We start from the raw sequence: 26478 nt of genomic DNA, 5'->3' as shown, positions 1-26478 counted from the left end.
AAGCCATTGAAGACACTTGCTACTATTCCATATACCAAGAAGTAAAACATCACTGTGATTCTGTGGTTAGGGACCATCTGCTTATGTTACCTCTATTCGCCTGTGTTTACCTTAGAGTATCTCAACTGCTTCATGCTTTCCTTGAAAGTTGGAGCCATGTAATTTAAAGTACAAAAATAATAATTGACTAGTATTTATTGGATGAATGGCTGGATCAGTGGAGAAACTGTACATGTTTTCAGTACAAAATGGAGGTTTCAAAATAAACTCTCATCTACGCTCAGAGTAAATGAAAAGGAAGCTTACCACCAGCAGGGGACATGTTTACATAGTTCTTTTATGTTTTTGTCATTTTAACTTACAGTGAAAATATACATGCCCTGAAATTGAGCCAAAGAAAAAAAGTGAATGGCATCATATTCTGTTTGAGTTTGTTGGTGAAATCAGAGCATACTCTATAACATATAATTATTTTAGACAAGAACACTGGATTTGGTGAGTTTTTTATGATGGTCAAAGGCTTTCTGCTGAGCTGTTTAACAATATTTAATAGTGTCACCTGTAGGCCGTAGTTGGCAGTTTGTCATCTCCCTTTCTCAGGTGGATACTATACACAGAGGTAAGTGGTCTTATGTAAAGTTATACAACTAGTCCCTAGATGTACTAGAAGTAATACCTTTTCTATACATGATACATGTTTCTCTAGTCAGCATGCTTTTTGTCTTCTAGACAGAAGCTCCTCATGGCTTAGACCCAGCCCAGTGTTAGCTGAGCATGGAAATACACCACTTTTTATTTTCTTTAATAAGTATTAGACTTTCTCATGAGAACAGAACTCTAGTGAAGAGCATTAATTCATATAAAGGTAGCTTCCTAGGTTAAAATAAATAAAATAATACTACTAATACTAAATTGAGAACTAGTGGTTTCTGGTTCCACCAATAAACCAGAGATGCTTTTGTGTGGTTCTGTAGTCATGGCTGCCCTTTAGACACTCAAGCCATTATTCCCACGAAAGCTGGTGAGAACCACATACAAGCATGAGTAGGCGCACACTATTTCTATATTTATAGATGTTTCAGTTTCCCAAAATGGGAAGTTCTTTTGCTGGCAGCAAATACATGTCTGCTCACAGCTAGAATAAAAATAATGGAACTCCGATTACCACATAGACATTGCTACACAGGCAGTTTAAATACCAAGTTTTAAAGCCAGAGGACGGGTCCCATGCAGTTTCTTCCATGTCTGGGAAATTAGCGTGGCATACTGTGTAATGGAAAGTGTATTTCGTCATCTCTTCCCTTCCATACACATGTCCCACATCCCTTTACTTTCCTAGCCATCTCCAAAGAGCTGAGCTCTGTACTAACAAAGGGAATCCTTGGGCCTTACTGGAAAGAATTCCGAAGGAATAAAAGAGATGAAACTTGGCAAACAATAGCTACCACCCACCCCCACCCCCGAGAACATCAGATGCACAGACCTTGAAGTTTAAGACTATCTCAAAGGGATGCAATGTTAACTTTGTGTAGACTCTGAAGTCACAGTGCTTGAGACCCAATCCTAATGATCGTTTTGTATTCAATAAATGAAGTCATCCTTAACCCATCCACCCTCCTTCTCACCACCCTCCTGCTCTCCTTTCTTCTCCCAGGCTTTTTTCTCTCTTTTTTCCTTCCTTCCTTTCTTCCTTCCTTCCTTCCTTCCTTCCTTCCTTCCCTTCATCCCTCCCTCCCTCTCTCCTTGCCTACCCTCCCTCCCCCCTCTCCTCTCTCTCTTTCTTTCTTCTTTTTTCCAGTGCCATCATCAAAAGCAGAGCTTCCTGTAGATGGATAAGCATTCTACTACTAAGCAACTCTACCCTGTAGCCTTATTTTTAATTCATACAGTAATAAAGTAATTGTCGTTTTACTTCAGAATATATTAGAATATACCCAACTAACTCTATTTTCAATGATTTTACATTTTGCCACACCCCAACTCATTAATATAACTTCTTTATATGAAAGTGTTTTAGACCTCACCCATTTCCTCCCCTCTCTGCCACAGAGATAATCTCCACTTGCTTAAGTTGAGGGAGATGAATGAGTGACAGAGGAGTAGCTCATGGAGACGATGTGCTCTGTAATAATCCATGAGCCTCTGGGTTAGGGATGGAGTCAAGAGTCTGTAATGACAATCTCTAATTGAAAAAGGGAAATGGCCTTCTGAATGCTCTATTTTGCCCTCCCTTGCTTCTGTCAGTAAGTAATGGCACAACTGTTCTGAGTATTCCTCTTTCGTTTTATTTTGTTGAATTCAGTCTGTCATTAGAAAGGCTCCGAGCTCTAGGCCTGATGATTACTCTCAGTGGGAGGAAGTAATGCCATTGCAGACTTGTGTTCTAGACAAGCGCTCCTTTATACAATGCCCGGGCCTGCCATCCCAAATGAAAGGCTCTTTAAGGAGTAGTCAGGGCTTCTTTTAAGCAGACTGCTACCATGTGCTTGTAACCCTCCAGCACAACTTGCGATGATGAGACAGCAGTGTGTTCTGTGGCAAAGGAGACCATTGTCCTCCTTAGCCTCCAGCCAACTGAGCTGTTTCAGTGAAATACAGTGGCATTTCCACAGGACACTTAGCAGTGGTCCCTGACTTTCCCAACACAATAAAACCATTAAATTAAGGGGCTCAAAGTATAGAATATAAGACTCTATCAGCCCTTTACCCGAAGTCAACACCCACAACTTCTAAATACAAATGTAAATCTTGTGCATTGGTATTTTGAGGGTGAGTAATAGAGATTAGATCACAAGTAAGAGTGTCTACTGAAGACCATAGGCTTTAAAAGTTGTTTCTGAGGACTTCTGATAGATTTGTTTATGTAATGAAAGGGGAGGCCAGTGTCAATCATTCAGTTTGTCAGGGTTTCAAAGAGTGGCCAATTGCAAAGCACAGTAAAGCTCTACATTTTAAAAGAGACTCCTATCATGTAATTTTAGACATACTCCATGTGCTGTTCGGGTCCGACTGGTTTCTTAGAGCTGATTTTTAAGTAAGTACCACGTTCAGCAGTGGTCACAGGCTGCTGCAGCTCACTTCATCTACTTAAGATACATAATTTGAAGTGGAGAAGAATCGAACAATCCAGATTAATATTTGGGACAGGGTAAAAGCATGTTTACTAGTTCAACACAGCCAAAATGTACATAAGTTAAAGGTCAAAGCCTCCTTCATTGCCTGCTGAGCAAACTCCGGAAGCACATTTGTCTATGCCTTCCTGTTATGACAGGAAGAGAGTAACTTCTTCCTTCCCACAATGGCTTCAGTTTCACCTCCCAACTCCAGTATTTTCTCCCCGAGGGCCTTCCAAATCAATCCTTGAAAGACAGAAGGCGGGAGACTGCCTCAGCTGGAGTTTCCAAACAGTTACATTTGTTGAAATGTTATTTAAATGTTAGTGATTTCTTAAGCTAAACTGTTCCAATTTAAAATTAAAAGTCAAATTTTCAAACATCTAAATTGGTTTCTCTTACTCCCATTAACAGTCTAACATATTTCAAGAGAGGCACAAATACACAGTGCAAATGAGGAATTTTTAATCCTCACTTTAATTATATTACTTATTTTGTTTTTTGCTGTAGCCAATACTTTTGCAAAAAAAATGATAGCTTCCAAATATTTTTCAAAAGTACAATTGGGTTATAAACTTTAGAATAATGCTTTCATTGTAAGTTTGAAAGTATTCCATTTTAAATGAATAAATTATGATGCTAACAGCGTTTTTGTCTGCAAAGGACATGGCTTTTCAAGAGCTTACCAATGTTTATTTAACTCACAGTTCAGAAGAACTTTCTCAGTTTATGTGGTCTATTTGTAATGTTCATATTCCTAGTGTGGTTTCTCAGTAAAAGTACGTCACACTTAGTGTGTGCATGTGTAAAGCAAGCAGTGACTTGAGCAAAGAAAGGGTGTGAGCATGTGTTCACAGACACAAACAGGCCAGGTACTGTCAGCTTTCCACAAAAACCCTTGAAGTCTCTGAGGCACACCGAAGTATTCTTATAACTTCTAAGTCGTTTATCTCTGAATAGAAATTATGTCAGATACACAAATTAGAACGAGACAACAAAACAACCCTAGCATTTGGAGACAGCACTTATTTCTTACATGAAGACCACTTCCCATTTGAGAATTTTAGCCTCTCTTGGATTTTCTACCAAAAAAATATGAGTATGTTGGACAGCAATTGGAATAATTTTATAAAAGATCTGTTTCCTTCATTATTTTAAGATTTATTAGTGAGGCCTGGCAATGGTGGCACATGCCTTTAATCCCAGCACTCGGGAGGCAGAGGCAAGCGGATCTCTGTGAGTTCGAGGCCAGCCTGGGCTACAGAGTGAGTTCCAGGACAGGCACCAAAGCTACACAGGGAAACCCTGTCTCAAAAAACAAAACAAACAAACAAACAAAAAGATTAATTAGTGAAAGAATGAGGCTGTATAGGGGGAATATGCAGTAGATGTTTCCAGTATGAATCAGTGTAGCCTAACATCAGCTCTGAACAATACCTTTCTTAACATAACCATGATGCACCCACATTTCATTTATGCATAGTGACCTGAGCATAATTTTTATATAAGTTCAGGAAAGGTTATAATCTGTTAAAATATGTTATTAAGAAAAAAAGATAAAATAATCATTGTTATGAGGTATGTACAAACTTACTTGTCCTGAGACAGAAAAAAAAAATTAACATTTTTTTTTTCACTGAACCTCCTATTCACAAGCTCTGCAGCAGGGTCAAGATTCCTCAGTGAAGAAGGGTAGTTCAGCTCTACTGTCTCAGCTAACACTGGCAAGTATGAAGATGCTGTTTCTGGCAACGTGGAAGGAAGTGCATTTGACAATGTGACTGCACACCTCAGCTCTCCACGTCAGACTACAGAATCCACCAAGAACTTATTTTGTCAAAGCCATGAATTTGCATTTCTCAACTCTCTCGTTTTCTACATTTGAAGAGTGAATCTCAACAAACTTTATTTAGGTAATTAGATGTAATCTCCAAATTTAGAATTGTAACCAGCCCTTTTTACTCGCTCATATTCTGAATACCGTCTTGAAGGGAAGTTGTACCAAAAATCCCTGTGAAACCTGAGCTAAGTTTTTAAGAACTGAAAACAGTTAAAGGCAGGTTTTGTCTTTTTTGTTTTCTTTTCTTCTTTCCTTTCTTTTTTTTTTGTCACCTAAGGGAATCACAATATTTTTTTATTCTCCAGTTCATTGCAAAACTATGATTTAGCTAAAAACAAACAAAAACAAAACAAAAAAAACTCAACTCCCTATGTACAAACAACCAGAAGTGGTATCTACCCTGAACAGAAGTGTCTGTGGGCCTTCCCTAACCTGCTGCACGCAGCGTGGGTCATGGAAAGAAACAGAAGTTCAAGAAGAAGAGAGGATAGAGAATCTGAAATCCCTGAATTACTTTAATTTGTAACTCCTGACTTATTAAAGGGGAGTGATGCTGATTGTCTTTAATATGGGTTCAAGCTATTGCACTGATAATTATGTGGGATTTTCTTTGCTGGCAACATCCAAAGCGCTAGAGCTGAAGGAAGCAAAAAAAAAAAAAAAAAAAAAAAAAAAAAAAAAAACCCGAGGCATTGAAATATATGTCCAAACTTACTGGTTTAGGCCCCAGATGTGCTATTTGCAAATACTGCCCTCTTGCAGTTATTCTCATATTTAGATGTCTTTTTGTAATAAGTTGCACAAATGTATTGGAATTTACTCATGTTAGCCCGTTCAAAGGAGGAAGGCTGAAAAATTCAATGCAAACATATGAGCAAATAGGTTTAGGCTTACTTAGCATTCTGAGTTTATATTCATTTTTCTTCCTGATGGGACAAATTTCCAATTATATTTTGTTTGTAAAAATGAGTCATATTGAAAAAAAAACTAATTAAAAATCCAATTGTTTCAGGCACCAAATTCAAATTGTGTAACATATGAAAAAGGCCAAGACTATATGGCTGCCTAATCAATGAGGATCAAAGGTTAAAAAAAAAAAGAAAAAAATGAAGATGGAGAGATTGAAATCGTGATTTACCATAAGCTTGAAGGCAGAAGTGATTAAAAATGGTGAAAAGTATTTTAAGGACAATTTGGTCAGTAACACACATTTGAAAGTTGTGTTAGCACACGCACAGGATGACCGCCACCCACCACAGTCCTAAGACCAACTTTGTGTGTGTCTTGTGCGCTCTCCCTTCTGGGCCCACAGACCATACTCTCTGCAGCAACATTGCTCTGGATGAGTCTCTCACAGCTTGTCAGCAAGGGGACTTCTTTGTGTTCCTGCTCTCCTGTTCCATTCCCCTCATGACTTTCTTTTGTGGTGGAGCTCCCTTGCAGTGAAGACCCAGCAACTTTTCTTTCATATGCTACACAGCACAGGAGCTGTTTGGATGGGAATCACAATGACTGTAAGAAACAATGGCTCAAAGAGCATGAATCATAATAGGAGAAGCAAATCTGTGTGTTGATTGAGCACTTACATCCCAGGCACTTCAAATGCATCACTTCATGGCTCAGCACTGGAATGCGGTGGCTACTATTGTTTAATCCTTGCTCTGCTCATTCAGAGGTTAAACAATTTTCTTGAGAGTTTTCCTATTTCAGTGTACTGTAATATTCTATATTATCTATTAAGCTACTGTGACTGGAGAATAATATTACTAAGTGTGGGGCTGGAACTAGAGACAGATTTCTATATGGCTAAAAGTCGGACTCTTGTCGAGTATACCTTATGGGATGCAATATTACATGACTGGAAAAAGACATGAAGTAAAGTCTTGCTCTTAGAGCCCTTAAGTTATAGTAGATGCGTCATGATCATGGAAAGAAATATGTTTTGTTTTGACCACGAGGAGTTTTGAGACTGGATCTTGGGCATTTTCTGCTCTTCACTATAAAATCGTGGCCAGCTATTCAGACCTGAAGAGGCTTCTCTAAGCTGTGCAGGATGTTGTCACACACTGTGGAGTCCTTCATTACTCTAAAGTCACACACCAGGCTCAAGTCCTGTTAACTGTGTTCTGAATCCCCAGCCAAGCTTTGTCCTAATTCAAGCCTTAGAAATTCTGGTTCTTCTAGAATGTTGTAGTTCCCATATTTTGCACCTGCTTGGAGAGGCCATTTCCCAAGCTTGAGTGGTAAATAAAGCATCCCTTGCTGTCCTATCATAGTACTTTAATATTTTCACTCTCAGCCCATAAATGACATTTTTGTTCTATATTTCCACAGTTCATGTCTATTTCAGTCGACCAGAGGTCTACAAACTATGGCCCACTAGACAAATTTACCCTACCTTTGCTTTGTCAGTAAAGCTTTCTTACTGAATACAGACACATATCCACTTAGACATCGTCTAAGGCTGCATTCAAAGCACTAAGGAAGAGCTCCATGGCCGACTCAGAGATGGCATAACTCATCACACAAACAACCAGGTCGCACTTGCTGGCTGTTTATAGAATGCTTTGTTCCTCCCTGGGTAAGATTGTTATTCACTAGTGAATATTTTCTTCTGGGAACTTGTTGGCTTAATAAATAAATAACATCCAGCTATAAAATAGGATTACTAAGGATTAAATGGAATAATTTACATGTCATCCTTGGAAACTAATTGGTAATGACTTTCATCAAGCTGTCTGAATATATCTGTAAGATAAGTTGACAGTTCATAAGTTTGTTGTATGTATCAACTTGCGAAACTTAATGAAGGTTAAGAAATTGGCTTTATAAAATTAATAACTGAAAAAAATGTAAAGATTCTGAATTTTTGTACTTTTTGAATTGTTATCCTTATTAATTATTTTATGTTTCTAAGTTGGATGTGGAGCTTCAGTTGTTTTCTACTTGCTGTAAAAGAGACAATAAAGGCAGAAGTCAGTGTAAACTGCTTTCTGTCTTGAGACAGTTTTATCTTTCTGAGACACAATGTACCAATAAGTTCTGTGGTATTCCAGGGCTCACTTTGGGTTAGCATTTCCTTTCCTGCAGAAGCCCACACTCTTCTGTATGTGGTCAAATACACAAATGCAAAGGCAGAGAGAACTGGGCTCACTGCTTTCAAGAAGAAACAGCAGCGAGCCTCCGTGTGAGGTCCTACTAGGCCACCCCAGTGGAGCAGCTTCAGACACAGCAAAGCTGCTGACATTTTTCTTTTCAACATGTGAACACATAATTTAAAGGGAGCACAGGTTAGGGGTTCCTCCACACGTTTGCTGGTTTTCATTATCAGAAATGACCTACATACTTTATGCCCTTGTCCAAGTGGCTCTTTGGACCACTCTCACAGAAAAGGAGAGGTGAGCAAGACCCCATTGCCATGAGTGACAGCTCTTTAAAGCTGCCAATAGTCATCTTCTATAACCACTGAAATGTAGCTTAAACACAGCAATGTCACGTTTATTAATTTACTTCAACAGTGTCGAATTAAAAGGCCGGTTGTACACACAGACTGAGGAAAATAACACATTGATTCTAAATCCTACAGAAAAAAATGAAGAAACCAATCCTTAATACTTTCTAAAAACAACAAACTAAGCTGAATTTAAATATTTCCCCTTCATAATTCATTATGACTTCTAATAGGTAAGAGTATCCACAAGCATAGATCAATACAACTATATGCAAACATTTAAAATGCACTCTCAAGAGTGCAATGTGACAATTCCTGTATCTCTATAGATGTTTTCTTTCCTTAAAAAGCACAGTAAAAGCCCACACAATTCAACCCCACAATTTTTCTTCTATCTGTATCTTTTAAGAAGATATAGTGAATCTTATGAAGCCAAAAACTAGGCCATATTCTTAATAAACTACAAATGCCAATTCATGTATTTTTTTTTTTTTTACTTTAACCAAAACAGGTTGTAGTCCAAATAAACAAGGTCCCCACAATCAGTGGCATGTGATGTTCAGTATTGCAGCCTTAATTTCAGTGTCAAGCTATAAACAGATACAAAATTGGGGTTTAATTCTAACATGGCTATTGCTTTTTGTCTTGGCCTCCAGCAACAGACAATCTGCATGAAAACATTGATAGATCCCTCATGAATTTTGTATTTTTCATCATTTAATTCAATGTTAAGCTCAAAGAAATTCAAGTCCTGTGGCCTTTAGAAGACATGCTAGTTTAGAAACAAGCCTAATTTTAAAAAACTAGAAAAATCTTCCTAGTCCCGGGAAGCTCACTAGCTTTTTGTGAAGAGCCATCTCAGAGATAACATAATAAATAATGATTTCTATTCATTATAATTTATAAGTGTAAGCAACATTATATTTTAAATTTGAATCTATCCTCGTGTTACAGGAGGAACCTGACAGAAGGTGAGTGTCATTATTTGGGAGTGTGTTGAGCATAATCTGCGCCATAAATGGGCAGTGCAGGGATGGGAGGGTGGGGTCTGGGGCTGGGGGACAGACATATCTCCTCTCCTAGGGCCCAGGAACAGCTTCCACTGTGTGACTGCTTCAGTGGGTATCCAGGTGCACTACAATTCCTCTCAAGGACTGTCACCTAATATTCAACAGTAGGATGTATTCAAACCACCTCGCTACCCTCACAATGCCCAACTCCTCTTCCCAGTTTAAAGGAAAGTCAGAGCGCAGGCGCTCATGATGCACAGGTGCATTAATGAGCATTAGATATATGAAGTCTTCAAAACTGACTGTGTGTCCAGCCAGGCGGTGGTGGCGCACGCTTTTAATCCCAGCACTCGGGAGGGAGAGCCAGGCGGATCTCTAGGAGTTCCAGGCCAGCCTGCCTGGTCTACAGAACAAGATCCAGGACAGGCACCAAAATTGCATGTTAGAAACCCTGTCTCAGGGGAAAAAAAAAAGAAAACTGACTATGTCTTACGGACATTATCACTGGAGCTGTAGAACACAAATGTAGTACTATGTTTATAAAATTCAGAATTTAGAGAAAATATGAGTTAACAGGATGTCATTGTCTATATTGTTCTTTGCAACTAATATCTGGTGTGGATATTTTCTTTGTTGTTATTGTCAGTGGTGTCTGTAAACGTTTGGATTTACTTCAGACTTTCCTTTGTGATGAAGAGAAAGCAAGCAATTTTGCAGAGAGGCTATTTAGGCAATACTACAAACTTTAAAACAGATGACCACAAAAGGCCTCGTTCCCATGAATGTAAGAATATCTTTGTTTGATGATGCGTGCCGTGTAGCAATTCTACGCTTATTAATTCCTAATTATCAAGCTATTCTTGTCATACAAATACAACTTCCACTTAAGTCTCGAGGCGGTGAAAAGCGAACAATCACGAGTCTTTAAACATACTTCTAACAGTTAAAGTGATTTTTCTTTCCCCAACCCTTAAACTGGATGCAAGCTCACAGAGCTTCTGTTGATGGACGTTGACAAGTTCAAGATGCTTTTAGCACTTTGAGAGCTAGGAGAGGCCCAAAGGGCGTTGCCCACTCACCTGCCTGTTACGCTCATCCATAATCCTCGTGATCTGAATCTTTTTTCTCCCCATGGCCCCCGTGTTTCTTTTCTCTCTCGTTCCTGAAATTATGTATTTTTTCCTTCCTTTTCTTTCTCTTTCCTGTCTCCTTCACACAAGTTTCCTTCTTCAGCACGTGCACAGCTCAGTTCCCAATTCCTCGCATTCGTTCCTGCAAAAATGAACAAAAACCGAAAACTTCAACAAGAGTTCCACAGCAAGCCAGTTTCCTAAGAGCTAGCGGGGTCTTCCAACCTCATCAAGGAAGTAAGCTGCATGGGAGCAAAACAACGGGACAAATGAAAATAACTATTTGTTCAAAGCACATGGCACGTACACGCAGGAGCATACACACAGGGGTGGATTGCTTTTATAATTAAAATAAGCTCATAAGTAATTTAAGAAGTCATTGAGATGATAAAAACTGTGTCTTCAAGCACAACACTTGAAATGAACTGTATTTTTTGTAAAGAGCTTCTTAATATTTTTAATGAAATTAGGTGACAATTTTCACCCTTCTGTTATGAAAAATTACCTAAATCAGAGAGTTAATGAACCTTTGTATACCTGTGTACGCTAAGTGGGGCATCTAATTCATTTCTGAATGGCAAACAATCTCGTGTTTTGACAGCAGAGGTGATGGCGTCCCTAGTTATGCAAATAGGATGGACAATTATGAAAGTGCTCTTTGATATATGTAAATGTCAACTAATTTAAGACTAAATCCTTTAATCTTATTCTAAGAAGATCACTGCAAAGAACACAGGAGAAGTAATATGGGATGTTTCATGTTATGTTCAAGCTTCTGGGAAGCCTTTAAACTGTCCATTAAAACAAAACTCAGAAATGATGGTCACTGATAGGAAATAAGTGGTGCAGAAAATTAAGATTATTATCTCATTTGTAACTATATACTTTTTAATAATAGACCACCAGCTCTAAATTTAAATGCTTAAAAGAGACATATCATATCTCCTTAGGGAGTCAGACATAAAATTACAGAAGCTTGATATTATATACCAGAGAGCTCTAGGTCATGAATTAAAATTAAAATAATGATTATCAATTACATGGCAAACCCAAAGAGCACAGAATATTAAAAGTCTATATTTTACTCTGTTTAAAATTATGTCTAAAAATATTTGCACATAATGAAAGTGAGTTGCGATGGAATGGAAGCTAACTAGGAAGTACCCTGCAACGCCTGCTTCATTAGCAAGCAGCGGCTTCAATGACTGTGTCTCCTCTTATGGCGGAGCATACAACCCCTTACACACCGCTCAGAATTTCTCTGTTGACTCTAGTCAGCCTGTGACAGAGGACCTGAAAAATTCCCACATGTATTATGTAACGCTAAGCCACTGTCCTGGCTACTTAATAGATTATTTGGCTCTAGTTCAATGTTCCTGGGACAGAAAAGGCAGTTAGATACTTGGTCTGATCCTCAGCTGCCTTTAGATTTCTTTATTCTTTGTCACCTTGAGTGCATTTTTTTTAAAATATAAGTTTAGGTCATTATCTAACTGCAGAGGCTATTATGATATAATTAGTTCTGGTGGATTAAACACTGCTTAATCACTAAGACTATCCACCCTCCTTTACCCCATATCTCTCTACTATACTGCAGCTCAGTTCAGCCTCTTGGCATACATATGTGAGTAACATCATGATTATGGTGTGCTTATCAAAGATCATGACTCCAGCCACGGTTTTCAATGTTAGTAGCAGTTCTAAAGTTTTGAAAAGTTATACAAACAACACATACTGACTGAGTGAAACACTCACAACCTACAGACACTGCTATAAGACACCAAGATCACACACATGAAAAATTCACAAAGCTCAAATACATCAAGTATTCAGCACTACGAAATAGCCCAGCCATTTAGTCTTAGAAATGGTCTTAAAGACCCACACCTGGGAGCCTTTTCTGCATTTCCTATAGTCTTACCCAAGAAGCAAGCAGCAGTCCAGAATGGTATTTCCCATGTATGTGCAAGTCCCCAAAGAAACAAGAAGGCTTTCTACAACACAGAACAAACAATCCATGGACCTCAGTGTAAAAAGCCCATGGGTGCATCCCCCTTCCCTTCTGTTAACAGAGGCCAGTGCCACTATCGGCTTACAGAACTGTGCCTGCCTGCCTAAGCGCTTACTCACTTTAGGTGGAAGGTCAGGGCAAACAGATTAGAGTGCAGAGGAGAGAGAGAGAGAGAGAGAGAGAGAGAGAGAGAGAGAGATAGATCACTGCTTACAGACCTTGATTCCAGAGACACATAACCACGCAAGAGGGGGAGACCCTCCTGAAGAAGGACTCTCCTTAGAGATAGTGCTCCTGACCACCAAACTCAAAAAATCCCCTTCACATTACCACGTGGCATTTTTCGACTTGGAAGTGAGGTATTCTGCTTAGAAGAAGCCAAGTAACGCTTGTTTGTTTGTTTGTTTGTTTTAATTCTTAAAACACAAGTTTCTGTAAATACATATGTAAATGTATTAGGGTGCTTATATGTGCATAAATACACACATATATAAAATGATTGGTGAAAATGCCATTGAAATTAGTCTCCTTTTTGAAATATGCCAGGTAGTGGAGAGAGATGGAAATTTAAACCTGAATTCAACTTCTGTTTTCTATAAAAAGACAATATTTAATTTAGTATCTGAAATGTTGCTTTCTGAACGTTCATAAAATGCACAATTGTAATAAAGTTCACATGCAGAATAGCAAGACAGCAATGATGTTGCAATTTATGGAAGAAGTTCCCACATTTCAAGGCTATCAATAAAAATTGAATTAGGAAGGTCAGCACCAGAACACAACTTTTTTTTTTAATTTTTATTTTTTTAGTATAACTATTTATTAACCTGATTTTTACACAAAAACTGTACTGTATGATTGTTTCAAGTATTAATTTTCAGGAGGGCTAGAGAAGAAGATTATTATTACCATAGTAACCTGTTTGGCTGTCTCATAGGTATGTGAAAAAAAAAGAATATCAATAATTAAACTACACATAGTAGCGTTTCAGTCACAGTGAGAACTTTCATTATATATAATCAATCACAGGCTTATTCTGGACACTACAGTTTTCACATGAAGGAACCATTCTTGGAAAATGACAGTTACATGTAAACAATCAAAACTTTGAACAAGAAGGAAAGAAAGAGAACACTCTATGGCATTACAGTCTGCACTTTTTCTTCTTTTGCCAACCTAAATAAAAAGGTAAAACCCGTCTGCTTACTAAAAAGGGGAACTTCAGTACGACAGGCTTCTGTTCACTTGGAGTTTGCCATGAGCAGACAGATGAAGGCAACGTGTGGTTTGAGACCCGCGCAGAGAATTTCTTCTGGAAAGCGAAAGATCATTGTCCTACAGGCTCCCTCATTTCCAAACAAGCGGGCTTGATTGACATACACCTCCCCCTCCCTTCCTTCTCCCACTCTTTCTTGCTCTCTTCCTTTCCTCCCTCCTTCCCTTCAGCAAATCCCTCCCAGTAACAGAGAAGAATCTTGACAGAATGGCAGGAAACACGCACAGACTGGGCAGGGAAGGATATGATGTCAGCAACCGCGAACAATAAAAGGTGTAAAGGTGCTTCCTTCCCTAAACTGCTCCACAAGTGTAAAATGGGAACCAAAACTCTCCACTTCCTTCTCTGAGCAGAGCAGGCTGGTGTGCAGCACACCCCACAAGCAGGCCTTGGAGTGGTTCAGATAAAGGACAGCCAGGGAAAGGCAGAGCAGAGGCACAGAGTGTCTAATTTCTGTCTTTTAAACACCCGAGAAAAAGCCATTCCAGTTCTAGGTTAATGTTTTGTTGTGATTACCTTAAGAAATAAATATGAGAAAACAAATAGACCTAAGTTGACATGGGTGAAGCAGCAGCCACATCTCCATTTCCATCTACCATGCCTTACCCAAATTACATTATCTAGTAAATGTTGCCACATACTTTGATTTTACATTTTGAAGCAAATGAAGGTTCCTATGGAAGCAAAGAAACAAAATATACAAATTACAACTTTCGGGAAAGACCTGAATCGTAAATGGCAGTAAAGAAATACTTGTTGGCAATATGCATTGATAATTTATTTAGTCCCACACTGGAAAAGAAAGATTAAGTGGTGAGAAAATAATTCTTGTTACTGAGACTCTCAAGGTACCTTAAAAAAAATTCAATTAGCAATCAAAGTGACTAATACAAACTTTCAGTCTATGGTGAAACTATTTTAATCTCATCACTGCTTACCTCTTTCTAACATGGAAGGCAGTCTACCCTAAAGTTTCTGTAGGAAGAAAGCCACATAGCAACTGGATCTGAGTCATCATCAAATTTCAATCACCTTCCCACAACACTTTGATTTAGAAATTAAACATAACCTTCAGTTATGTGTTTTGACTGTAGAGTGGGACTCCCATGCCACATTAAAACATGTGGGAAGAAATTAATTTTCTACTGCTAAAATTACCTTTGCAAAGCATGTATTTTTTTTCCCAATAAGTACAGTGCAGTCACTTAAACAAAAACAGCCTATGGACAAGGCTAAAACGTTAGAATATATAATGTCAATTTGCAAGGAAACAATTCTGCATTTCTTTTATTCCAATTGGCAAGTGACATTTCTACTGACTTGGATTTGCATCCCCATTAGCAACCTCAAATAAACCTTGTTTTGTAAATCTTCAGGCTGTAAACTAGGCACACTGTATCACAAAAGAAACAGAATTGCTACATAAATGGAAGCCCCAGGGCAGCAAGAGGCAAAAGTGATGCATGCCCTGTCTCTGCAAGCCTGTATTCGTTACCCAGTAAAGTGAGTCAGTGATTCACTCCCATTGCAAGTGGAAGGCTTCGCTCATTACTTGCATTTAGATACATTAAACTTTCTACTTTATGGTTTGTTTGAAAGACATATGAGGCATGCAATTATACTTTGGTTAAAAAGAACTAGCAGAACATACCTATTTTCCCTTAAGAGCTTCAAATGAAATAACCCAATTATTATTCTTAGCAGTGCTTGACTGTGTGATGAGAAGTATTTCTCTGGTCCTGAAAATCACTTCATTTTTCTCTAAGTTTGCCATGTATTTTACAGAAAAGAGTGCAGTTAATTTTAAAGCCGCATAGCCAAAGAGCATCTTCTTGAGAGTATAAAAGGGCTGCTCTTTTTCTCTAGATAAACACCAGTGTGCCAAACATTCATTTCCTTGATCAAGTTTAGCATCAATATGATGAACTCTGAATCATCTTCGAGTGTCAGTATCACAGTATTACACATACAAAAAGCAAATACAATTGGCTTAAACAAAACAAAACAAAACAAAACACTAAAGTTCTTACTCCCCTGTCCTCCTTCCTACCACAGGGCATTTGCAATTCCTTCTGTCTGGAATGCCTCCTCCCTTGTGTGTGTACTCAACTCTTCCTTTGGTCTCAGTTCCAGTCTCCTAAGGAAGTGCTACCCTTGGATAAACTCTCCAAGCATCCAATCCGTCTCCTTTACAGTACTTGCCACCAGAAAAAGAAAAAAAAAATCAAATGTGAAGTCTGTAGTCCCAGGCTCTATCCTAGCATCGGGTAAACAGTAGGAACTAATCATTACCAGTTGGTTAACTGAACTCTATTTATCAAGGTCTGTATCTCTCATCTGAGGTATTTACTACCTATTTTTAATAACTAGCACTGAGGACTTTTTCTCATATTTTGCTGATACAGAAACAATCTGGTAATCTTAGTTTATATTTATCATGTGGTACAGTATCTCATAGGTAGAATAAGAATATTTTACACAGAAGTGAAAGCTGAATGAATCTGTCTATTAGGAAACTGGGGGGCCTTAGACCCCAAATAACTGCAGCCTGGTGATCAAATTCCACACTTACAGTCTCCATGTCCTACCTCAAACTGGGAACATTTTCATTTGCAAAATGGTTTCGGCCTCATTAAATAGGACACAACAGAAAGTGCCAGGCACATGGATTACCTATACTTGTGAGTTGGTTTTCATGTGTAAGTTATGGGGTAAGGTTAGTAGCGAGAGAACAATGTCATCCCCATAGAGACAGCGTGGAGATTCCACTTCCCATAGTACTTCCTTCCCATCGTTAACAACAAGCACGAAGTCAAGGCAAATGTACAGTGTCATCCAGATTAAAGACTTTCTCTTAAGTATCAGCCATGGAAGAGCTTCAGGCTGCATGAGTAGAAAGAACTAACTAGGGAAATACATCAATTTCCCAGTGACCACAGCTGCTGGCACCTCCGTGTGAATGCTTGTAGTCCTACTTTACTGTCTTTCCCCAAGGACAGAAGGAGATGAAATGTATGTCAGAAATATAATAAGGCTAAAGCGGAGCTCATTTTGAAAACCCCTGCAATTAATTTAATAAGAGGGCCTAACCTGGCGTTATCCCTTACATAAATCATCATATTTACACAACTCCAGGATTTAGGAGCAACATACCTCCAGACAACTGCACAGCATTACAAACAATTTAACAAACATAAGGAAACACAGCTTCCCTGTCACAATTATCCATGCTATATTCTGTCTTGGACATTTTCCCCTACTGTAGTTAAAATGGCATCCTGCATTCTCCAAGCCAAAATAAACTCCAAATGGTCTAAATATGTCAAAAGCCTCACACTCCTCAGCGGCATGACAGTTTTTTTGTATTTCCATATCAGATTATGTAATTAATGCAGACTTCTACCATGTCTTTGTTTTCCTAAACTTGCACAGTGGGGCTGCCACACATTTCCAGAGGCCAGTGAGGGCTGTGGAAAGGTTCCCCGGGAAGGAAAAGCTGGTGTCTTCAGCACCAAGCTGGAGCTGCTGCCCAGCATCACACATCAGGTTCTGCACTCCAGCTGTAACCACTCACAAGCACATGCAGCTGGATTTTTGCTGCTGTGACTGAACAAAGCAAGTTAAGCAAGCACCATACACCACCAGCATTGAAACTAAGTTGTCAGTCTCCACAGCCAGCTCTGCCTGAAGTGGTACATGTTGCTAACATACGTTTTCATCATATTAGGGTAAAAATCACATTCCAAAGCATCTTATGTTCTCTTAGGAAAAAAAAAAAGTATTTTTGTCAATCTTCATTGTATTATATTTAATGATTAAAATGGAAATATTCTATAAATGTTTTCTTGGAGGCTTATATGTGTTGGGCACATTTTTCAGATTTTTGGTGTGTGTGTGTGTGTGTGTGTGTATACACCATGCACAGCATGTGGAAGAACACAAGTAAGTCTTTTTAAAGATATAGATAAAACAGTGAGTGTGTTTTAAGATATCTGAGTAATCTTGTCAGTAAAAGAATCAGTAATTGTGACCTGAATGGTTAACAAGTCATTCTAAGTGAAGATCATATTCCACTCCTCAGTCACATATTACATTAAATGATCAAAATCATGTCCTTGAAAAATAATTTGCTACTTCCATGACTCACTTTCTCAAATAACTCAACACTTAAAGATGCCTTTGCAACAGCAAGATACACTATTCTCCAGCCAACATTCATCTTGTATTTAAAGTAAAAAATACTTGAAAAATTATCTGGTATTTAAACTGAATGCCGCTTATTTTTAATTTGTAATTAAACTTTGATAATTATTAAAGTTTACAGGTGAATATGTGTGGTTTTCAAACTGCCATAAAGGTCCCTTAAAATACAGATAAGTTGTGACAATATTATATATGGCTCAAAATGGAATTCAGTGATTCATCAATTTTTTCCTGTCTTCATCTCCTTTACAGCATCCTAATCAACCTAATTAAGGTTTTGTTCATCTGAAACGCCTGATGACAATTTGTTTAACTCTACCCCACTGTGGTCTTCTATTAAATCTGATCTTTTGACAGCAATCATTAAATGATCCCAACTGGCCCCAATTAAGAAGCCACATGGCTCACGGCTTCCTCACAGCCAAGTGGCACGCTCTCTGTTTCATTTACACATTGTTCTTTACCTTGGTTTATTTTCTTAAAGCCAATTAAGTATGTGTCTTATCAAGTGGAACCGAATGTCCTTGTGTAAGCTGGTTCAAGACAGAGTTCCCAGGTTGACTTTGAAGCCCCGCTGTAGGATCACTCAGGACTTGCAAAGCCAACCTCTCTAGATGTGACAGCACAGATGACAAAGATGCTCTAAGATTATTTACATGAGCTGAAGACAACTCCCCATGCACATTCTCAAAAGAACACACACCTTTATACAGGTCTGGTTAACATTAGCCAATATTAGCTTTCCATTTGTATCTGTCTTTGGAAGCTAGGGTTCATTCTCTTTATTTTTAAACATTTAAAATTACTTTTTTATTTCTGTCCTTTTTTTAAAAAAAAATAGCAATAGCGAAGTAACACTCACGAAGTTAACCTTTCTTACCCTTAATTTCTGCTCTAATTTTTTCACATATGCTCAGTTGTAAGCCCTGTAATGATGTTCCCAGGCTTTCCTGTGAACGCAGGTAGCCTCAGGATTTAGAGCTCATTGGCTGTGCATTACCCAGGGAAATAGCTGATTAAAAACAGCCTCCCGAGGAGAGCAGTGCCTATTCACATCTGGCTCTGTTAACATCTGGCTCATCTTATCTAAACTCCTGATGCCTATATGGAAATCGACCTCTGGCTTTAGCTCAGAGAATTGCAGTTTATCTAGAGCTCTTTATGTGAGATGTTGAGGTAGAAACAGTTAACTTAATCCCAATATCACTGATGTTTGATGCAGGCACTGAAGACCTTAATCAATTACCTTGAGTAATTTCCCATGATTATAGACAAATGCACTGCATTTTTGTATCTGTTCTAATTATAGCTATCACTGATCATCTGTTGGTATTTGATACAAGCTATCTGTCACAGTTCTCAGAGCAGATGGATTAGAACATTTCTGCTCATCTGAATCGTACATTAAAAGTTGACATTAGGACAGAGAACTGGAATGGCTGTTATACATCTTATGGGACGTTAACCTTGATGAGCATGTCCTTGTTTTCATTACTTGACTACTAGATACAATGCTGAAGAAAAAAGGAATATAATGAACAACAGAATTCTTAACATTCCAATATAGTTGTCAACACCTAGAAAAAAAAATGTAAGTACATTATAACAGCTGACTATCATCTACCTCACCATACCTAGATAACTCACTTTCCTCCAAAGAGGCACATTCGAAATGTCTGTTACAAAGTGCTGATGATGTAGAAAATACTAGTCAAATTTATGACTGACTGACTTAAAAATGTGTAATAAATGTTCTGAAATTTCAGTAAAGCAAAACAGACGCTGCTGGAGTGCTGTATTATGAAATATTCTTCACTGTATTAGAGTAATCTCCAATAAGATTTGATGTTAATTTTAGAGCATGTGTCTGCTAAAAAGGGCAAACTCTGCAACAGATTTAGTACAAAGAAGCTGAAAATATCCTGTGGAAAAAAAATCTGTAGCAAAATCAGCCAGCCCCAATCCTGCCATTACTCAGCATTGCAGTGACGCGCATGTTTGTAGTGGTTTGAGGAGCCAGCAGGGGTGGAAACTTGACGTACTCGACTCCAACATGATTGCAATTGAACCTCATCAAAGTAAGAGCTCATAATTTGTCACAGAAAACAGCCAATTAACATATGTTAGAAAAAGGCTTCATAAAGATAATATATGATTAAAGACCCAGTGCAGCTGTTGAAAATCAAAACTATGCATTTAAAAAAGAAATCTCAGCCCAAGCTTCCGTATGGCTAAACTGATAATGGCTACTATGATTTTTTTTTTTCAAAGTAGAAAAATATAATTACAGTACTTCTTATAAGTTTGGGGTTATGGCAAGGGAGAGCTGGGTACCGCGGCAGTATTTACCACGCCTTACTCAGTTCTATAAATAGTTGGAGCTCTTGCCAAAACTCTGTAGTTACTTTGTTATAGAGCTATTTTAAAACACAGACCTTCATTGTGAGCTAAATGGCCTTCAGGATGTACTTTGTAGTTACTGCATTCCTCTCAGAACTGTATCCTTCCTTTATCTGTGTAAAACTCCAGGACAACCAGACTCTCTGCACTGCAAAACATGCCAGGGCTGTGTAACACACGGATTTAACACTTGAGAGCTTTGGTCAGGAGTGGTGGTCAGCAAGGGCGCCAGCAGAGTTCAGAAATGAGATAAAGGTGGAGCAGGCAGGCAGGAGAGACCTTCCACTAGGATGCAGTTCCAGCTCTCAGCACCAGATTTGGAGAAGGTTGATTGTTGTAACACATCTGGTGCATTCTGCTAGCACATTTTAAACTAGCCTTTAGCTTGGACTACATAAAAAAAAAAAAATCAAATTGTAGTTTAATTGTTATTAAGCATGGGACAGCATGGGCCAAAATCATGGTGTTTAAAAATACACATGTCTGATTGTTAGTTACAGAGACCAACAGGCATGAATCATGATCGCTCAATGCCAGGGAAATCATTGAGAATGCAGTGAAGAGGGTACAGGCTCCACGAACCTTGTATGTACATCTACTAGTACAAGTGTCAATGCACAAGCTCAACATTACGATGATTTAGAGAGAACTACTACAGGATGGTAGGCTGGCCAGCTGGTATAGAAGGGAGGAGGAGATGGACGTTTATTTGATAGCCTATTAGGACAGTGTTACTTTAGAAGACACAGGGAAGATCTAAACCACTTGAGTGAGGTCTATGTGACGATGAACACACCCATCGTCTCCTGTCACAGGTGTTTGAAACTCTATCCAATTATAGTCTCCTGAACTTTGGTATCTTCATCTAAGTGGTGGGAATAATAATTTACTCATTCTACTACATAAAATAGAGCCCCATTCACTTATAAATTCATTTGAATGAAACTGAATTTAATAAATTCATTGTGAAAACTTTTTTTTAACACTATGCTATATAATTTAAAAAATAGAGTACTTTAAAGCCCTAAGAAAACCGTGAAGTCAGTGGCCTCTAAATTGACATCAATTGATTTCAGTGACACTTCTTCCCTCAATATGTAGTTACTTTGTGAAAACATTTTCAGCTGGTTGAAATCGTTCTTGGGAGCATCCGTTTATTTTTTCAGTTGTAAGTATGCATAGCACCATGAACAGTATGACCATATACTCAAGATCTCTGCAAATGCAAATCATTGTATTGTATAAAATTATTTTCTTTGTGAGTAAACAGGCTTACAACATTACTAGTATAACTTACTCATTTGTTAAGTTGACTTATTTTCTCTTTCAAAAGACCTAACATCAACACAACCTGAAGAGTTTTGATTACGATTACAGTAATATCTGAGAATCCTGGTGTCTCCTGTAATGGAAATACTCATGTGCCTCTGAGTAGCCCATCTAATGAGAGATGTTTCATAGCCTAAAGCCAAGCCGATTAATTTCCAACTAAAAATGAAAAGACAAATCGAATTATCCACCATTTTTTAAATCAAAGCATTTTAATGGGAAAGAAAAAAAACAAATTGAAGGATTATAACTAACTTGATAAGTGTGAAGTTAGAGTACAGGAAAATTGATTCTCTTTAATTTCAGGAGCTGTGGCACAGAGATGCCCAAGAAAGAACCACACTATTTTAACGGATGGATACAATTTCCCCTTTGCAGTGCAACTTCACAAAAGTAAGGCGTCCATTTTCACTGTCCTCCTACCCTCCAACTGGAGGGAGTCGTACAAACTTGACGATGCTTTATTATAGGCCACTTGTCTCATGAACAGAAGGAGTTTCAAACGAAGTTATACAACTTGCCATATAGCCTAAATTAACACTTACTATAAGGTCAAGGGTCCTAAAGAAGAATCGCAAACTTAGAGAAGTTCTTAAGTGACAAAAACTGTATTTTTCTCTCCTCCGTCATGAAATAAATATTTTTTATAGGAAAAACCTACATTTAACTTTATGCTTAACACTAATCAATATTTTACATTGCGTTTTCTCCTTTCTTCCCTATCTACTAAAATGACCTTTATGGTACATTTATGTTGCCCTCAAAACCTGGTCATGACTGCATACAAGACAGGCGTGCAAAGGCGTCTCAGCTCTTACTTGTAGCATTCCCAGCCCAGTTTTTTGTCTTTTTCATTTCACCACCTTTCTTTGTCTCCTTCTCCACGTGTTTAGACCTGAGGGGATATGGCAAGTGAAACTGTCAGAGAACTAGGAATAGAGGTGTCCTCAGACAAGCAGATGCTTCCTCTCTAACATCCAGGCAGGGTTGAGCAGGCATGCTGCAGCGGCGCCTGGGCCAGAGTTGAGAGGAGACAGCTCCTGGAGCCCAAGGCCTGCCAGGAGGCTCCTTATCTCTGCATGTCTACACATTCTGTCCCAGGCTGTTTTCAAGGATAGCTCAAGTCATCCCTGGCTGATAATACTAAATGGAAAGTATTACAGTACTTTCCCTGTAGAAAAAAGTCTGGTAGTAGAGACCAGAAATTACTAAATTGAGCTGTTATTTCAGCCTATTTTTCTCTAATCTGAAATTTAAAATACTCATAGGTATAGGCAAGTTCATGACTCTCCCTAGAGATCACCAAATTTACACAGGCTTCCCCAAATGGACTCCAATGACAGCTGTGCAGTAGCAAGCTAGCTGTATGCCCTCCTGAATCCCAGAGCATTTCCCAGTTTATTTGGGTGATCTTCTGGTAAAGAGGCAAGCATCCTTTCTGGAAGGTGAGTAGTTCACCCCGAAAGATGATATTCAGCTGGAGGACAGCATAGTCTTCTTCATCATAGTGGAGAAATGCAAAAAGAATAGAGAACTATTCTTCTAGTTTTACAAAAACAAAACAAAACAAAACAAAACAAAACAAAACAAAAAAACAAACACACTTTGGAGATCCATATAGGAAATAGCTGCTTATTTAAACCAAAGGTATAAATGGATATTGAACAGTCAAAGAATGTAATTTTTCCCTAAAATCTGAAGAACTGAATGCAAAACAGTAGAGTTTCAGGGGAAGAAGTGTTTTCTAGAGCCTACTTGGCTTCTGCTACCTACTGGCTGCATCCTGTTAACCAAAGGCAGCAACTTCAAGTATCATTTTCTACAGGCATACAAGCCAACTGAGTTCAATTTCTAAAATGCCTTTCAAGTTCCTAAATGGTGCAAAAAAAAAAAAAAAAAACAGTGTAAAAATATGAGGTTATTATGACCCCTTAAAAGGTTAGAAAACAATAGTAAGATTTAATTTCTGGACAAATACCTATTTTTTTCTATTAATGTTTGCTTACTTCTGTCTCAAGCAATACAGGTGATTAAGACCAAGGTTGCATTCTGTACCTGAGGCAACTAATCATATTTTGAAGCTTAACAAATAGGTAATAGCTAAGGAACTTCCAAATGTTAAGGCACCAATGCTTACATTAACTATGAGACTTATAGCAGCCTACAGAGATGGTACTATTTGCATTTTACAGAGAAAAAGCAGGAGGTTGAGCATTTCGAAGTGCTCCACACAGTGTTGGAGGTTTAATTTCAGCTCATACATAAAATCTAGTCTCGGACTCTGCTTGAATTACACTCCACTTCATCATGTTGCAAGGGCAATTTTCAAGGACATTTTTTTTCCTTTTGGGGACAAGGTAGCCCTGGATGAACTGAAACTCACTATATGGACCAGGCTGGCCTCCATCTCACAAGAGATCCACCTGCATCTGCCTGTCAAATTCTGAGACTAAAGACACATGCCACCAAGCCTAGCTTTCAAGAATATTTATAAAGTTAAAGTCAGCTCAGAAAACGTGGTATTCAGAAGGATTATATCTATGTTCTTAAATTCAACCAATATTCTTTTTTTTTTCTTGATAACAAAAATGAGTTTATTCGCTGTACTAGCAGGGAAACAGAATGACACTTGAGTTGGATACCTACTTTTGTTATTAGGAGCAAGGAAGGAGGTCAGCAGCATGGCTGTTTCCACCTTGTGCAAAAGAAGGAGGCTGCTCACCACAGGTAAAGACACAAATGAGCAAGGGTTGGTTTGCCACAGAAGAAAATCTGGAAAAATAGGAGCCATCTTGATAATGGAATGGAAGAGTTTCTTTGACTTCTCATGACGATGAGAATTCCATTGATTATGACAGATATCGTCTCTCCAAGGCTTGATCAGGTATCTGGCTCTCCTATAGAGCACCTTGAGTCGGCTTCTAATCCAGACCTAATCAACTCTCATATTACTCAGCCTGATGCCTGGCCCCTGATGCTTCTCTTGCTCTCCCTTCAGCTGTCTGTGGCTTCCTTGCCTTTATCTCTTCCAGTGATAGTCTCCTGTAGTACTCCTCTATTTGCAGTGGAGTTTCTACCTCAGGATTCATACATTTACCCATTTCTTCAGAATTCTATGTATTTGAGAGCTCTGAGTCTAGTTAGGCATTTCTAGCACTTTTACAATAACATTATTGTAGAAGTAATTTTACAGTGACCAGCTTTATAATACACATTTCTAATATAAAAATTAACTGACAACAGTTGGTACATTTAGCAATATGATTTTAAGTTATTGTAAAATCGCACTTTGGTGCATTGTACAAGTTTGTTTCCTACAGTATATTATGTAGTCTTGTGTTTTCAAGGCCATAGAGAAGGAGGAATCGAGCATTTGTGGATGTTCAGCCTGTGTCAGCCCTTTCCCTATTTTCACAGGCAGACAGCCACACGGGGCAGACGGAACAAGCACATGAATACTCATTCATGTATTGACACATGTTATTGTACTAACCAAAGGCAACAGTGGGTCAAGGCCATTGCAACACTCTATCGGTGATACAGGTAGATTATATCCAAGGCTGAATTTAATGTAAGACGTCAATTGAAAGATCAAGATGGTCAATTCTTTACTCCATGCACTCTAAGAGAGCTTTCAGTAAACAAGAAATCTTTATATTTCTAGGTCAAAAATAATGATCCAGCTGGCAAACGCTGCCTTTCAAAGTGAAAAGAGCCCGCCCTGTGATAATTTCTAGATTCTCCTGGCCTATGGGTACATCTAGTAACAAAAGTATTTCAGAAGGGGAAACATTGCCAAGCATTAATTACCTTAGATACTTAGGAAAATGGACATTGTCATTAAGTAACTAGTTTACATAGTAATTTTCCACATTTTCTGAGGATTCTAAAATTCAAGATTATATAAAGAGTTTATCTCTTCGGTGTTATAAACTAGAAAAACAAAAAATACAGCAACATTTATCAATTCCTTTGTAAACATTAGTCGATATCAATATTACCAGGGAGAGTTTGAAGACAGGTTCTAACATTTCTTAAAATGGATCTTTACCGGAAAGAAAAAAAATGCCAACCAAGAAAAAAATTAGAGAGGGGTGTCCTTTTTTCATAGTGGAAATATGTTATTTGTGTTTCCATTCAGCCCAGGTGAGACACTGTGGGTGTTAACATTGGCAGCTGCTGGACTCAGTCATATCATCTTCCCCGCCTCCAGATAAAGCCATACAGAGATGATTTCACAAAGATCCCACCTCTCCTATTTTTAAGACCTTCCGGAAAAGGAGCAACACAACCTTCCTCAGCAAACTATTTTGATATTTCACAGCTCTGACCCAGGAAATTCTTCCCCTCAGTTAATCCCTCAAAGAATACTTTGCCTTCTCTCCCCTTCTCTGGCCCGCTCCCCCTGCACAGAAAGCAACATTTGGCAGACATGTTCTGCTTTCCTACCCTTGAAGCCTGGATTGAACTGCACCTACCCTCTTAATATCCTCTTTCCTTGCTTCAGTTTCCCCCCTATTGTTAAGGCTCTTCCTTTCAAATCATGTACTTGCCTTTAGCTCAAGAATCCTAAAATATACATAGTCATAAAGAAAAGCCGTTGGAGCTGGGTGTGGTGGTGCATGCCTATAATTCCAGCATCTCAGGGGTGGAGGCATGAAGTCTGAGGCCAGCTGAGGCTACACAGCATGCATTGCCTCGACACTCCCCCGACT

General features: G+C 38.5%; 1 protein-coding gene across 6 annotated transcripts in view; it reads right to left on the bottom strand.

Moving 5' to 3' along the window:
• Mef2c (myocyte enhancer factor 2C) overlaps positions 1 to 26478 on the bottom strand; it is a 164606-nt gene that overhangs the window by 82643 nt on the left and 55485 nt on the right. For 5 of the 6 annotated variants that reach the window (XM_036206943.1, XM_036206945.1, XM_036206942.1 and 2 more), the window contains one exon: positions 10494 to 10686. In XM_036206943.1, coding sequence (XP_036062836.1) covers positions 10494 to 10547 — 54 coding nt within the window. In that variant the 5' untranslated portion in view covers positions 10548 to 10686. Of the gene's footprint in view, positions 1 to 10493; positions 10687 to 13762; positions 13872 to 26478 lie in introns of those variants that run through there. The other variant, XM_036206944.1, reaches the window with a different exon arrangement.

Source organism: Onychomys torridus, chromosome 15, assembly GCF_903995425.1.
Source record: "Onychomys torridus chromosome 15, mOncTor1.1, whole genome shotgun sequence".
Lineage (NCBI taxonomy): Eukaryota > Metazoa > Chordata > Mammalia > Rodentia > Cricetidae > Onychomys > Onychomys torridus.
Note: the sequence above shows the minus strand (reverse complement) of the source record. Positions and strands in the feature narration are given on the sequence as shown.